The sequence below is a fragment of the Hippoglossus hippoglossus genome, chromosome 9, assembly GCF_009819705.1.
Source record: "Hippoglossus hippoglossus isolate fHipHip1 chromosome 9, fHipHip1.pri, whole genome shotgun sequence".
Taxonomy (NCBI): domain Eukaryota; kingdom Metazoa; phylum Chordata; class Actinopteri; order Pleuronectiformes; family Pleuronectidae; genus Hippoglossus; species Hippoglossus hippoglossus.
In genome coordinates this window covers 963,307-980,430 of record NC_047159.1, presented here as the reverse complement: position 1 = coordinate 980,430, position 17,124 = coordinate 963,307, and the positions used below count along the sequence as shown (strand labels likewise).

Genomic DNA, 17,124 nt, shown 5'->3' with positions numbered 1-17,124 from the left:
AATTTCTGGGCTAATAACATAAGAAGTCTGAGAAGCAACCGTAGTCTGTTTATAAAACTGTTCGTACAGGTCCTGAAACCTGTGTTCTCTCTCTGACCAGCAGGGGGCGACTCCACTGGTAGTTTCTATAGAAGTCCTCTTCAAACAGCTGATGTTCATTTAGTAAATTATGATCATTTAGAGTCAAACAGACCATAAAGCACCGGATGTGTTGGGGGGGGGATACCACAGAGTGATTGACAGCTAGTACTGTCCAATGGGATCAGTGTTTTATTTCATTTTAGACCATAAACCTAAGTAAACAAGGGCCAAATGACAGCTCCCGAAAAGTGAAGCCATAGCCTCCCGATCTCCCCCTGGTGGCTGGCTGGAGCTAGTTTATAAACCTCCTCCATGTTAACAGATGGGACATGGACCAAACTAAAAAAGTCAAAGTAGACGTTCAATAAATGTTTGTCATTTCAGTTCGTTCTTATCTCACTGATGTTTGTTAAAGTGTTTCTGATCAGTTTGGATTAATCAGTTATTTGATGATATAAAAACAGGCGGAGACGTCATGATTGACAGCTGGCACTGACTCCTGATTGGTCGAGAACATGTATCGGCCAGACCTTGCTACAGCGGCTCCATCCCCAGATCACTGCTGCATAGATGAACCCCAGATGACGCCAAAAGCACAAGATGGCAGCGTTTGTATCTGAGATGATTCGGCTTCATTTACAAACAGCAGAAGGAAGTGGAGACGTGTCGTCCATCTTTATTTACAGTTTAGATTCTCACAGCTCAAAATTCTGTCGATCCACCTCAACCACAACCTCTAAGTGCACGACCATTAACAAATGTTTCTCCGTTCAGCCAAGAAAACGTTGCCTGTGGACATTTGTGTCACCACAACATAATTAGGAAAACAAATCAGGGATATGTGAGGTTATTTCAGGGAGACACGTTTGTCGTTATGCTGCAGCTCGTCGCCTCGCGTGTTGTTTTTCCTTGTGTCTCCTCAGGCTTCGACCACAGACACTCTCACTAAAACTCCTGGAATGTTCTTGAGTCGCTTTGATCGCCTGCCTGCACGCAACACACACGCACACACACACACACACACACACACACACACACACACACACACACACACACACACACACACACACACACAGCGAGCAGCATACTGTATATCAGCATTACGTTACATTATGTGGTGATGTACAGTAATTTAACTCTCACAAAGTGCTGCCATGCAAAGCACACACACGTCATGATACACTGGATTACATTACACTATATTAACACACACACACACACACAGACACACACAATGTCGAGACATTTCCATCAAAACACAACAAGACAACAACTTCCTCTCACCTTCACACCTCTGCTGCTTTACACACAACAGACCACACGTCACACTTTCTCAAGACTTTGTTTCAGTGATTAATAAATGATCCGTGACAAATATGAAGCAAATTAATTCTCAACCATTTTTTGTTTGAAGGTTTCCTGACTGTGGGGTTAGGGGTTAGCTAAATACATAATGTAAATAATGAATCACATTTCTCTTATATCTCAGATATACGTGGGTTTTTTAAATGCAGGTAAAAAAAAGACAATGAATTCTTTTCCCATCACCAGAGGAGTTTTTATCTCTGAGGAGATGTCTGTGTGTATTGAATTGACTGATGTTATCGTTACTTAGTCTTTGGCAGCGATGCAGATTGTAAATATGTTTATTTGCCCTGAAGGCCCAAAATGAAAGTGTGAGAAAAGAACAGAACTTATTATAATTTACAAACGAGGAACTTTGTCTCTCAAGCTCTAAAAATAAAACGTTTCCCTGCCTGAAACGAAAAGATTCACAGAATCATAAAAACATCAGTGTTGAGAAAGAGTTGTTAAAACACGATTGTCACATGATTTCTGCACGTTGGTGAATGAACCGTCTGTTTGTTAATTAATCATCTGTAGAGTCAGAGATTTTGAATTTTTATGTTCATGATCAATAGTTTTTCCTTTTTTCACTGGTGATTATTTTTATATTTTGTGTGTTTGTTTGTATTATTGTGTCTCTTTAAATAAAATAATCAATTTGAATGAAATTGAATTTTTCGTGATCCGCTCTGTTATCTGATTTCTCTCAGTTTCAACCCAACGTTAAAAACAAATATCCTTCACGCTGTTGCTGTGGATACGGCACCTTGACAACAGGAGCAGAAGAACGGAGTTACTCTCTCACGGAGTCGAACTGGATCATCTCCATAAAACACATGAGCTAAAATTAACAACAAATGGAGCTGGCTGAAAACTGGTCCAACTCTCTCCCTCGTTAATTAAATGTCATGCGTCTCGACCGTTTGAACTTTCTCCAGTTCCAGAAACTGCAGGTTCACGTGAGTCCAAACGCTCGGAGAGGATCTGCTCCGACTGAGCCGAGGGAGTGTCAGAGGTTCAGGCCCTGGCCGAGGGGAACACATACTTCACTGATGTCTTTCTGTCTGAGCCTATTTCTTATTAAAGCTACATGTTTTCAGTCTGTTCAAACCCACTGTCAGTGAATGAGAGGCAACAAAAGTGAACAAGATACTAAACAGATACTTAACGAGTCATGAGGAAGAAAATCAAAGGTGAATTTCATCATTTAAGATTTAGATTTTAGACAAAGAGCATAAAACGTGTGATAAACTACAATTCAGAGCTGATTCAATAAGATCTGATTCAGCTGCAATTAAATATAAATGTGACTCGAGCTATAAATGCTAAAATTAGCATCTAATGATTCCAGTGTCCTGCTCCCAAGGCCCTTTGTTCCCTCAGTGCTGTGCAAGGTCAAATATTCCTAAAATCCTAAGTTCCCAAGGTCTTCTATGTTCCCTAGTTGGTTCCATTATCTTATGTTCCCTAGTACCATGTTTCTAGGGCCCTATGTTCTGAAGGTCCCATATTCCCAAGGTCTGATGTTACCAGGGTCCTTCGATTGTGGAGAGATACGAACATAGAACCTACAACAGATGATCCTGTGATCCTATGTTCTCAGGGACAGAGAGGTCAGTCTTTGTCTCAGCCGTCAAAGCTGGTCTGACATCGGTATGTTTCTCTGTCCTGACAAAGACACGATGACACATACTCTATAATTAGCTGAAGAAAAACAACCCAAACAAAAGAACAAGCTTCTCATTCAGCAGCAGGAACCTACAGGAGGAAATCAGGGTTCCTCCGAGCGTCCAGCGCCGTGACACAAACCAACAAACACCCAGATGCACACGTTCTAAAATCCCAGGACGTGTTTCACTCAGGTGTAGATGGGAAGAAATGATTCAATCTAAATTCTGTGTAATCTGCTGCAACAGGAAACAGAGAATCCGTGATTCAGATCAGATGTGACCAACATGTCTGTTGAAACATGGAGAGAAAGTGACGACTTTCACTGCCGATGATGAAGATGAAGAGTGAGAGCGACACATGAAGACGTGATGACCACTGAACCTTCTGGACAGTTTCAGTGAAATACAAATGTTTGGGAGCTTTTTCTCACGGCAGCGCAGCCTCTGGGAACATCTCACCCTCCTGTTTCCAAAACATCTGTCAGCTTTCTCCTCTGATTTGTGAGGCTGCAGGAGCTGCTGCCTGCACCAGCACGGACCCAGAATACCGATGTGTTGCTTCACACCTGCTGAGAGGAAAGGCTCGGCCGCTCGGCTGCAGGAGACAAGAGGCGGAGGCACGTTCCAGCTTGAACATCACAGTTATTACAGCTTCATAATGCCGATAAGTGTTTCCCGGAGCGGTGATCACATCAGCTAACACCCTGCCGAAAGAATTCAGCCCCATCATTACTCTGCAGGAAAATTCCACTTTGATTCAACCTGACTTCTTATTCAAGAATTACAATTGATATGAACATTAGAATCAGTTCAGCCATAAAACGTTAAACATCCAATTTCCTCCAACAATATAATAGAGTTTTATAATGTCAGTTAATAATAGATTCATCCCAGGTTTAAAAATAAAACCGAACTGTTTTATTACTTGAGGGTTTCATTGGTTCAAAGCTGCAAAAAACATCTCGAATCACATTTGTTTTAATGAAAAACTTCAAGATTTAGGGAAGAAATGAGTTTAACAGAGTTTGACTCAAATGAGCTGAACCTTGTTTCTTTAAGCTTCTAACGAGCTTCATCCTGGACATGAAGAGTTTAGATCAAAATATTGTAAATGTTTGGAGACAGAAAAATGTATTAAAAAACTATTTATTATCATTATTATTCTTATTTCCATATTTAGACTCTAAAATGTTTCAGTTTCTGTTATTAGACCATCGACTTTATAAAGAGGATCAGTGACTGTATATAAAGAGGATCAGTGACTGTATATAAAGACCATCAGTGACTGTATATAAAGATGATCAGTGACTGTATATAAAGATGATCAGTGACTGTATATAAAGAGGATCAGTGACTGTATATAAAGAGGATCAGTGACTGTATATAAAGATGATCAGCGACTGTATATAAAGAGGATCAGCGACTGTATATAAAGAGGATCAGTGACTGTATATAAAGACGATCAGTGACTGTATATAAAGAGGATCAGTGACTGTATATAAAGATGATCAGCGACTGTATATAAAGATGATCAGCGACTGTATATAAAGAGGATCAGTGACTGTATATAAAGACCATCAGTGACTGTATATAAAGATGATCAGCGACTGTATATAAAGACCATCAGTGACTGTATATAAAGATGATCAGCGACTGTATATAAAGACCATCAGCGACTGTATATAAAGATGATCAGTGACTGTATATAAAGAGGATCAGTGACTGTATATAAAGATGATCAGTGACTGTATATAAAGACCATCAGTGACTGTATATAAAGATCATCAGTGACTGTATATAAAGAGGATCAGTGACTGTATATAAAGAGGATCAGTGACTGTATATAAAGACCATCAGTGACTGTATATAAAGAGGATCAGTGACTGTATATAAAGATGATCAGTGACTGTATATAAAGAGGATCAGTGACTGTATATAAAGATGATCAGTGACTGTATATAAAGATGATCAGCGACTGTATATAAAGACCATCAGTGACTGTATATAAAGAGGATCAGTGACTGTATATAAAGATGATCAGTGACTGTATATAAAGATGATCAGTGACTGTATATAAAGATGATCAGTGACTGTATATAAAGATGATCAGCGACTGTATATAAAGATGATCAGTGACTGTATATAAAGATGATCAGTGACTGTATATAAAGAGGATCAGTCATATAACCTAAAGACACCACATTTATACTTATATATAAACCAACTGGTTCAATCAGAAAGTTAAATATGAACAGTGATCGTTGTGTGAATGTTTTTTGATGGTGAATCAGTTGCTCAGTAGAATGTCACTGACTCTGACTCGTCGCCTCCTGACCAGATGTTTGTTGTGATGTGAAACAGACTCACAGAGCGACGTCTGGTCTGGAGCCCAAAAGTCGTAATTACAACTGGAGGTGAAACGGTGAAATGAGCACGTTGGGCTGGACGTGAAGACGTTGCTATGACGACTGACAAGTGCTGTGTGTGTGTGTGTGTGTGTGTGTGTGTGTGTGTGTGTGTGTGTGTGTGTGTGTGTGTGTGTGTGTGTGTGTGGTCCTGCATTAGTTCCAAAGACACTCACACACTTCACTGTCGCACTGTTTGAGACGTTCCTTCATCACCATGAACACGTTGTAGTTGTTGTAGTTGTAGTAGCTCCGCCCACACGGATACAGTTTTGTTTTGAAACTTATCCATGTTGCTATGGTTACGCCTGATGGAGTTTTCAGCCTCTAAATCAGAGACTTGTGTAAACTGGTCTCATTTTAGTTTGAAAACTCTGGGTTTGTGTTTTAGTCTGAACTGAGACTTTAGTAAACGATGACGCACACTTTCTCTTCCTGATTGGTTCTTATCAGTCACCTGACTCGACTACCAGCAAATGGTCACGTGACGTGTGTTCGTGTGGAGAACGAGCTCGAGGGGGTGTAAGTGGTTTTAAAAGGAAAACATCAGTGTGGACTGTTGGCAAAGATGGACGACACATCTCCACTTATGAACGCTGTCATCTTGTGGTAATGACATCATTTGCAGCAGATGGTGAAATGGAGCTGTGGCGTCCAGGTTCCGCCCATAGACACCCTCGTCCAATCAGGAGTCAGTCTCAGCTGTCAATCATGACGCCTGTTTTTATATCATCAAATAACTAATAAAAACCAAACTGATCAGAAACACTTGAACACACATCAGAGAGAGAAGAACGACCTGAAATGACAGAAACATCTTTACAAACATTTATTTAACGTCTACTTTGAGTTTGTGGTTTGCTCCATGTCCCATCTGCTAACATGGAGGAGGTTTATGATCGATACCGCAGCCAGACACCAGGGGGTGCTTCGGCTTCATTTTTGTGAGCTGTGATGTCGTCCATCTTTATTTACTATCGTCAGAGCCTCATTCGCCACAAATACTCACAACACCAAATGAATCCGCCACTAAAACAGTCCCCAACAAATGCACAGTTTCCTCCACTTAGATTTTTTAATAGATTCCGTGAGCAGCTGTTTTAGGAAACAACGCAGTGTTTATTTTTACATCAAGTGTTTCTAAAGATTTTCAACAGGAGCCGACAGAGAGCAGGGAGGTCGACAGAGATTCATTAACAATAAGAACAACAGTGACAATGGGATCGGGAGGAGCTGATGTTTGAAGCTAGTCGACGTGTTGGGTCATTTTAAACAAACACTTGTGTGATTACACGTCTAATTACAGACTGTCATGGCGACGGGCAAACAAACAGCTGATAGATCTTCACACACGCTGCTAATGGGATGATTTCTGGAGCTATTTGGATACGAGCCTCTCCCCAGCGCCGGCTGCAGCCCGAGGCCCCGGCAGGTCGTGTTCTGTCGACGAGTCTCTGCTCCGACGCCACCTCAAACCCCTGCAGACGCTGTCTTCCAACACGAACTCCTCAGATCTCCTGAGCGCAGCAGCGTTCAGGAGCTTTAGCAGATAACTCTTCTTTCCTGACGCCAAAAAAACAAATGTCAAAATGGTATGTAGCTATAAGAGGAGAACACGTCAGATGTTTAAAGTAGTTTGAATTAATGTCAGTTAATATAAGCTGAGTGACAGCAGTGATTGATTGATTGCTGGGTCACCACTCATTACCTTTTATCGTTGTTTGGCTTTTGGTGTGTGTGACGTGTGTGTTACGTTCGCACACATTCTCTTCATACGTCGTGTCGAGTTGAGATGTTAACAGGGCCACAGACTTTTAGAAAGAGGAGTTGTCTCCATCTTTAAGTTTCAGTCTTTACATTTAATTTACAGGCTCAGAACTACAGATTTAAAATGTCCTTACATTTCTGTTCTTAGCCTGAAACTACACTGAAAAAAGATTTTTCTTTACCAACTTAAGAAATAACAATTGGTAACACAAATTAAGGGATTTTTAGTTTAAGTCATTAACTCAGTATCACTTATCAACTCTGTACGGTTCAAGCTGAACATATTTAAATAAGAAAGGAACTAAACACTTGTTTGATGGTATTTTTGTACATTTTTGAAAAATAAACACAAATAAGTCTGTTTTCAGTCTTTTATCAAAGCTGAATTAAATACTGAGGTTTATTCTTTTTTCTTCCAATCTGTATTAAGAAGCCGGTTTTCTATTGCTCCAAGTCTTTTGGGCCACGAACGCAGCAGAGTATCTTGTTCTGTATTTTTTACTGAGAATGCTATTTTGAAACTTTAAAGAATCTGTGGAAGCTTCAGTCGTCATAAAAACCCAAAAGGTTTAGTTTGTCCAGTCTGGGCTACTGTAAAAAACATGGCTGCCTCCGTAGAGAGGACCAACTACCGATGTAAATATGAAGTATTTATATATAAAGTAATTCAGATGAAACACACTAGTGAAAACATCACTAGGATTATTTTATATTTAGACTTTCACCTAAATCTTACACACTGAACCTTTAATTTGCTCTCACATATTCATATTATTTTCTACATGTCAGTTTTATATTTTCTAATTTGGTGGGATTTTAACATTATTTTGTCCGAGGTTTTAAAATGAGCCCACTGCCTCCTCCTGCAAAGATTACTATAATTCATAATTTCTTTTAATGTGATTAATAAAATCTAAGGATATAAAATAACAAAATTCAACATTACACTTCAGCCGCACGTTATTTAAACATGAATTCAGTTCCACTGGCGACTTGATGCTCTTCACACCACATCTTTATCACAGAGAATCTGCACAGCATGTGATTAATACATCACCTGCCGTGAACATGAGGATGTGGTGGCAACCTCTTTCTGTCTCAAAGCAGAAAAACAGACAGAAGCATGATAAGAAATATAACCTTAGTATTTTTCACTATAGAACATATATAAAAATAACTTGAGTAGATGTACAACGTGACTGAGTAGAGCTCATTCCTCCACAAACAGTGATGAAACAACATCAATTCACTAGATCCTGATTTGGATTTTAATCTGCACCACATCTCACAATGTAAAAGAAAGTTAAAGTAAATCCTCTATCCGCCTCCTGATCTGCTCCTAAACCACATCAAACATCCCCCCACCAAGTTTTATGGAAATCGGTCCGGTCGTTTTTGTGTAAACCTGCAAACTAACAGACAAACGAAAACAAAACTTCTGTGTCAGACGTCCACGACTTTTGTCTAAATGAAGGTTAAACCCCTCTACTCCTGGATTTAAAGTGTTTTCGTTGCTTTCACTCAAACTGCAGTTGGTGTGCGTTTGTGTGCATCGACAACACACTCACTGCAAACACACACAACACAGTCGAATACACAAACGTGCTGCAAGTAGCAACACAAAAGTGCAGCTCATGCAGTTTTCAGAACGTCTTACATTTTGTCTGTTTGCGTTTTTTCTTAAGTTACAGTTTGTTTAAGGTATAAACCACATCATGGTTTCGATGAAAAACAAATAATTTCGTGACAACAGCGGGAACATGTGAAAAGTGAGAAGTGGTTTGATCATCTCAGGATGAAGGTTTTGGATTCAATTCAGTGAAAATGTATTTTTGGAAGAAGAACCAGTGATCTGCGCTCGTCCGCCTCCTCGACCTCCGCACCTTCTCTTTAAACGTCTTTGTCTCTCCATCCTGCGTCTAATCCTCTCACTTTTCGTGCAAAGAGAACATTATTTGGTATTTTAAAGCATCGTTCTCCCGGGCTAAACTCTGCTGGGTTTATGCAGAGGACATAAATACAGCCAAGAAAAACAGACAGCAACACAGAGACAGCCGAGGTACAGTACCGCGGCCCCGGGCTGAATATTTGTGGGAGGTGGAGGTAGCGTGCAGGACGCCACACGGGTTGTAACAGTGTGAGAAGAAAAGAAGAAAAATGACTGTACCTGAAGGTATCCTCACACAGGTGTATGAGGGCTCAGTGAACTCAGGTTCAACTCATCCATACTCTACAACTCCTTAATACTCTAGATTCATTTTAATTCTACAACTCCTTTGTTTGATTAAGTCCTATGTCCTGTGTCCTCGGCTGTGGTGAGAGGACTGAAGGTTATTCAGGTCTCGTATTAACATTAGAAAAGTTGAGCCACTCAAAGTTGAGAATCCCTTCTGAGACTGTTTTAATTTGAAAACTCTTATGGATAAAAGTCACAGCCTCCATTTCTAAACCGTCTTTACATCATCAGACAATATCCAGATGCAGAAAACATCTGTCGGTTTGCTAAGTGGACATGGTTTGTACTTCAGGAGGCAGAGCGGCTGATGAAGACGAGGCTGAACATCTGGAGATCGATCACGAGCTCTCAGGTCCATCATCTGTTTGCACTGTGTGTAGCTTCAGAGTCAGAGGAAATGATTCTCAACAAGAGAATTACTTTAGTTTCTAGTCAAGTTCTTCAGTTTTCACGTGGATTGTGTTTTATTCTGTTGTTTTAGTGAAACACTCAGAGTGTGTTTGTGTTTGAATGTAAGAGCAGACGTGTTGTCTTCTGTGGAATCCTGGGAAAGAGACCAGACAATGAAGATGTTCTCTCCTGCTTCAACAACAAGCCTCTGTCACCCAAACAAAACCTGTCTGTGTGCGTGTGCGTGTGTGTGTGTGCGTGTGTGTGTGTGCGCGCGTGCTCACAGATGAATGAGTTTGTTGTGAATGAGGTCAATGACCTTGAGAAACCTCCTCAGTCCAACAACAGAACAATTCTCAGGTCATTTCACTGAATAAACTGTTCAATACACACATGTTCTATATTAAAAATAAAGTATTATTATGTCAACATATATATTATACCATATGATTATATTATATTCAGCAGCAATGTCATTTAAAGAAAAGAATCAGTGCAGTTACATAAGTTGGGATAACGTGTTAAAAAGAGTTTTTAAACAATCGTCAGGTTTTTCTAAATGAAAGAAAAGATTCCTCTCTTGACCTGAAGTACTCAAACGTCCCACACTCTGTCACTCACCTGAACTGACCTCAGACCAACCTTTGATCTGTTTATCTTTAGTGAACCTGTCGGTTTCATTAAGATCTTTTTAATTTAATGTTTTGAATTTTGATCAATTCGACCAGTGAATGTAGATCACAGTTAAAGTTACATAACAGTTACAGTTACATAACTGTAACAAACAAAACTGTAAAACATCAAAGCAGAAAATGGTTCTGAAAAGAGAATTCAAAGAGGTGACGGTGGTTTTAGGAACGACCTGGTTCTGACATGTTACACACACACACACACACACACACACACACACACACACACACACACACACACACACACACACACACACACACACACACACACACACACACACACACACACACACACACACACACACACACACACACACACACACACACACGTCGCTGTGAGGACCAGTCTGACATCATGTGATCAGTTCTGGACCTGACGCGTCATGTCCCAGGTCGCTCAGCAGGAGGCGCTGCTGAAGCCAAACCGATGAGCAGGTCAGTGATCGTCTGTAAAGATGGACGACACATCTCAGGACTCGTTCACACCTTCAGACTCTTCAGTTCAGTGTGAACCTGAACATCAGGTGTGAACGGTTCCTCAGAGCAGAAGAGGAGTTCTGGGTCTGGATCAAACTGAACCAGGTTCTGTTGGTTTGCAGTGAAAACACTTTGTTGGAGAGTTTGGACTTTTGGACCAATCACAGGAAGTAGAGACAGAATTAAACAATAGAAGAAGAAGAAGAAGAAGAAGAAGAAGAAGGATTGCTGCAGTCTTCACGACGTCTACAAACCAATCAGTCAAGTACAGGTAGACTCCGCCCACGTAGATGACGACAGGACGTACGTATGTCAGACTAAACTCTTTAGTCTCTGAATTACAACGTTAAACCAAAAGCAACAGATCAAAGGAAACAACAAAGACATGACGCTCGGTTCATAATTCTCTTGACCTTCTGTCGACTGGGAACAAAAGACGAGGACGGAGCCGATGGAAGGATCACGTATGTGGAGGACCCACTTTCTCCTGGTCGATCTGATCTGAGGACCAGGACGTGGAGTCGAAGACACCAGGTTTTCTTTGTGTTCGTCGGTTCCTCTTGAAGACAGAGACGTGCCGGACTTCTTCAAAATGGGCGGGATTCCAGCCGTGGCTTGTCTCCATGGAAACAGGCGTGTTTAACAGTGTTGTCAAGGAGCGTCCATACACAAGCTATTAACACACACGCCCAGTTCTGATCCAAACAACTGATTCCTCCAGGGACACGTCAAACAGAGGGAGAGACAGAGGGACAGAGGGGCAGAGAGACAGAGGGACAGAGACAGAGGGGCAGACAGACAGAGGGGCAGAGGGACAGAGAGACAGAGGGACAGAGAGACAGAGGGGCAGAGGGACAGAGGGACAGAGAGACAGAGGGACAGAGGGACAGAGAGACAGAGAAAGAGACAGAGAGAAAGAGACAGACAGAGGGACAGAGAGACAGAGGGGCAGACAGACAGAGGGACAGAGAGACAGAGAAAGAGACAGAGAGAAAGAGACAGACAGACAGAGGGACAGAGAGACAGAGGGGCAGAGGGACAGAGAGACAGAGGGACAGAGAAAGAGACAGAGAGAAAGAGACAGACAGAGGGACAGAGAGACAGAGGGGCAGACAGACAGAGGGACAGAGAGACAGAGGGACAGAGGGACAGAGAGACAGAGAAAGAGACAGAGAGAAAGAGACAGACAGAGGGACAGAGAGACAGAGGGGCAGACAGACAGAGGGACAGAGAGACAGAGAAAGAGACAGAGAGAAAGAGACAGACAGAGGGACAGAGAGACAGAGGGGCAGAGGGACAGAGAGACAGAGGGACAGAGAAAGAGACAGAGAGAAAGAGACAGACAGAGGGACAGAGAGACAGAGGGGCAGACAGACAGAGGGACAGAGAGACAGAGAAAGAGACAGAGAGAAAGAGACAGACAGAGGGACAGAGAGACAGAGGGGCAGACAGACAGAGGGGCAGAGGGACAGAGAGACAGAGAAAGAGACAGAGAGAAAGAGACAGAGAGAGGGACAGAGGGACAGAGAAAGAGACAGAGAGAAAGAGACAGACAGAGGGACAGAGGGACAGAGGGGCAGAGAGACAGAGGGACAGAGAAAGAGACAGAGAAAGAGACAGAGAGAAAGAGACAGACAGAGGGACAGATAGACAGAGGGGCAGACAGACAGAGGGACAGAGAGACAGAGAAAGAGACAGAGAGAAAGAGACAGACAGAGGGACAGAGAGACAGAGGGGCAGAGAGACAGAGGGGCAGAGAGACAGAGGGACAGAGAGACAGACAGACAAAGAGACAGAGGGACAGACAGACAAAGAGACAGAGGGACAGAGGGACAGAGAGACAGAGAGACAGAGGGACAGACAGACAAAGAGACAGAGGGACAGAGAGACAGAGGGATAGACAGACAAAGAGACAGAGGGACAGAGAGACAGAGAGACAGACAAAGAGACAGAGGGACAGAGAGACAGACAGACAAAGAGACAGAGGGACAGACAGACAAAGAGACAGAGGGACAGAGGGACAGACAGACAAAGAGACAGAGGGACAGAGAGACAGAGGGATAGACAGACAAAGAGACAGAGGGACAGAGAGACAGACAAAGAGACAGAGGGACAGAGAGAGACAGACATACAGAGGGACAGAGAGAGAGACAGAGAGACAGACATACAGAGGAACAGAGAGCAAGACAGAGAGACAGAGGGACAGAGAGACAGAGAGAGACAGACATACAGAGGGACAGAGAGAGAGACAGAGAGACAGACAGACAGAGGGACAGAGAGACAGACAGACAGAGAGACAGAGAGGCAGACAGACAAAGAGACAGAGAGAGACAGACATACAGAGGGACAGAGAGAGAGACAGAGAGACAGACAGACAGAGAGACAGACAGACAGAGAGACAGACAAAGAGACAGAGAGAGAGAGACAGACAGAGGGACAGAGAGACAGAGAGAGAGAGAGAGACAGAGGCAGACAGACAGAGGCAAAGAGACAAAGAGACAGAGAGAGAGAGACAGACAGACAGACAGAGGGACAGAGAGACAGAGAGAGGGACAGAGAGAGACAGAGAGAGACAGACAGACAGAGGGACAGACAGAGACAAAGAGACAGAGAGAGACAGAGAGAGGGACAGAGAGAGACAGACAGACAGACAAAGACAGAGAGACAGAGGGACAGACAGACAGACAAAGAGACAGAGAGAGATAGACAGAGAGACAGAGAGAGACAGAGGGACAGACAGACAGAGGGACAGACAGAGACAAAGAGACAGAGAGAGACAGACAGAGGTACAGAGAGACAGACAGAGAGACAGACAGAGGGACAGACAGACAGAGGGACAGACAGACACAGACAGAGGGACAGACAGAGGGACAGAGAGACATGGAGAGACAGACAGAGAGAAACAGAGGAACAGACAGACAGAGACAGAGGAACAGACAGACCTAGAGAGACAGACAGACGTTTCTCTCTCTGTTGTCATTTTCTATTCCCTAAATTGTTGGTGGTGCAGCGCCACCTGCTGGACTCATTGGTACAAGTAAGAGTTTAATGGAGGACGACTCAGGTTCTTGTTCGTCTTCGTCCTCAAACTGTTCTTGGATCAGATGTCGTGTGACTTTCTCTTTTTCAGGTTCTTATTATCAATCATGTCTCATGTCAGGAGACGCAGCCTCTGATTCTCGACCGATTCATTACAGGAACATTTAAGATATATATATTTAATATATATATATTTAATAATGAGTAAGGCTGTTAAAAACTATACATTTTAAAGACAATGAACTGAGGATGGCTGATGTTGCTTCTCCAACTTGTAATGTTCAGAAAATCAAAAAAAAATGTGTTTTTTGAATTGAATTAAAAACATTGTTTAACTCAGCATCAACTTCAGGTTTATAGACTCATGTTTGTCTAAATTTAAAATTTAAAGAACAAAATATCTCACACTTTGCAGTAGAAGTTACAAACATGGTTAACTCACACTTTCTTCATTTGTTTCATTCAAAAAAAGAGTTTATTTAGGTGTAACATAGCAAACATGGGGACAGTGCAGGTTTTGCTAAAACAGTTGTAAAAATATAAAATCATTTATTTTACATTACACAGTAAAACAGGTTGTTTAAAGGTCAAAGCCTAAAACACAGTGAACAACATAAAAAACAGGACAATTGTTCGAAATAAATATGTTTTTCTCTTAAACATCACATGGAAATTTAGTTTTGACAATAATCTTTTAAAATATGTTTTAAGCGATGACACCTGAGAGTTTTGTAAAGAGCTTCAGGAAAAGTTGCTTGTTGACGGTTCAGTTGTTTTCAGCTGTGGACGAGATGAAACTCATTACTCACAATGTTTTTAATGTAAAACTATTTGTTTCAGGTCATTTTTCAACCACACAACAACAACACCACCCTCTGAGGTGCGAGTCCACGTCGTTAGTTAGGATTTCATTCAATTTATTCCACCAGGTTTTTAAGAATCTGGCAGATTTCTGCAGCAACAAAACTGAGGTTTATGATCTTTAACCTCTGTTAAAAACAAAAGTCTCTACCAAGAGGTTTCATGAGGATTCATTAGAATGAAAGAAAAAGTCTCTGTGAAAATAAACAGCCACAGTAATTTAAGTTTGTAAAATGCAAATCACTTCCTTTGTTTGGAAGCAGAAAACTCAGACGTCTGAAAACCTGGATTCACAAGACAAACTTTCTGAAAGGTCGTCTCATGTGGGGAACTCGTCTTTTATCGTCTGCAGCTGCTTCAGTAGTAAGTAAAAACGACTCTGATATGAACGACTGTCAAAAGTGTCTGAAACTGACAAGAAGAAGAAGAAGAAGAAGAGGAGGAGGGCGCCACCTGCTGACAGGCCTCATGTTTCAGTCCCTGACTCAAAAGTTCAATATTTCAGATTTTAGACTTTGACATCATCATCAGCTCGTCATGACCTCATCCTGTCGCCTGAAATCTGAGACGCTGAGAAACAGTGACCGTGAACAGACGGTTTCTGAGCTTCACCTGTCGCCGACTCCTTCGTTTACAGCTTTTGGCAGAAGTGAGCTTCCTCCTCGGCTGCCACATGTTTATTTCATGTTGAAGACGCGTTTCTGTGATTATGTGAAACTTTTAGCTCCAGTAAAAAGTTAAAGGTTAAAGGTGGCTGCGTCTCAGCGGATCGGGTCGTCCTCTCCTCGCCTGTTGCTCAGTAACTGGACTCAGACGTGAAACTTCAAAATATAAACAGGAAGTGATGTCACTCACAACGTCGACTTCCAGAGGATGAGGAGGAAGATGAAGATGCCGGTCAGCAACACCGTCATCATCAGCACGCACATCAGGAGGAAGACATGATACGCCGGCTGGCCCCTCAGCCTGAACCAACCTCTGCCCACCGCACCCAGCCGGCGGTGGCCCTCGACAGACGAGATGGGAAGGCCCACATTCAGAGTGCGGTTTGCATCCCTTGACGACCCTTGACCCCACCGCTGGTGACTTTCTGACGACCTTAGAGACAAAGACAGCGTTAAAAGATTTACATTTCTAATTTGTGTCAGACGTAGAAACTAAAGATCTTTCATTTGTTTAGAATCCTGACTCCAGACAGACGATTCTAACAGCCTGACCTTTTGACCTTCAGCTTCCCTTTATTGCGGAGGAAGCGGATGCTGTAGACCCTCTGCATGGCGCTCGGCAGGTACGACAGGACGTCTGAGTCCGTGGGCAGTCTGGGCAGGCCAAGGTTGGGCAGGGACGTGAGTCTGCGGCACAGCGGGCACTGGATGGCGTTGGGCTCGGACGAATTGACGTTAATGCGTGCCAGGCACTCCAAGCAGAAGGTATGCTTGCAGTGAAGCATCTTGGGACAGCGGAAGATGTTGTTGAAGTCGCTGAGGCAGATGGCGCACTCCAGGTCTGGGGAGTCCTCGGGGCACTGAGGCGGGAGAGGAGAAGGGCGGAGGTCCGGGGACGGGATGATGATGGAGACCTGGCAGGAGTCGAGGCGGGGGATGGGGGCACGGTAAGGGTTTGGAACAGAGACTGGAGGGGGCGTGTCCGGTGTCACCTCAAGCTCAGATCTGAGCCCGAGGCCTGCGAAGGATGGAAGCGGTGAGACTGGAGATCGGACCACGTCTTGACCTCCATCTTGGTCTGATGAGGCATCACAGGGAGGAGAGCTGTGATTCGTCGGGATGACCTGAGGGACCGGTGGACTGGAGAGAGATGGACTATGGGAATCATTGCAGGGGGCGGGGCCTGAACCTGGTTTTGAATCTGTGAAGGGATTCATGTCAGGTGGGGAGTGGGGGCGGAGTTTAGAGGAAGGGGAAGTGACGCTGAATGTTCAGCAGGAAACAGGAAGCATCAGTGATGATGACGAAGCGATGAAGATGCCTCAGACGACCTCATGAAACTGGACAGGAGAAAAGACATCATCAATAAACTGCAGAGCAACGGGATTCAAACTACAGACGTAATGCAACTGTGCCAAAGTATGTGGACGGCTCTGGTCTGTGAAGCCAAATCAAAATGAGTTTGATTTCAGACGATGGTTTTGTTTCAGTTTGTCT

The 17,124-nt window shown here is 42.9% G+C and overlaps 1 protein-coding gene across 3 annotated transcripts in view; it reads right to left on the bottom strand.

Annotated features, from left to right (window-relative positions):
• Positions 1 to 14,732: 14,732 nt before the first annotated feature.
• Positions 14,733 to 17,124, bottom strand: part of LOC117768385 (RING finger protein 223-like) — a 4,215-nt gene continuing 1,823 nt past the window's right edge. For 2 of the 3 annotated variants that reach the window (XM_034596664.1, XM_034596665.1), the window contains exons 2-4: positions 16,180 to 16,967; positions 15,828 to 16,060; positions 14,733 to 14,869 (exon numbers count right to left, since the gene is read on the bottom strand). In XM_034596664.1, the coding sequence (XP_034452555.1) occupies positions 14,808 to 14,869; positions 15,828 to 16,060; positions 16,180 to 16,844 (960 nt within the window). In that variant the 5' untranslated portion in view covers positions 16,845 to 16,967 and the 3' untranslated portion in view covers positions 14,733 to 14,807. Of the gene's footprint in view, positions 14,882 to 15,817; positions 16,061 to 16,179; positions 16,968 to 17,124 lie in introns of all 3 variants that reach the window. The other variant, XM_034596666.1, reaches the window with a different exon arrangement.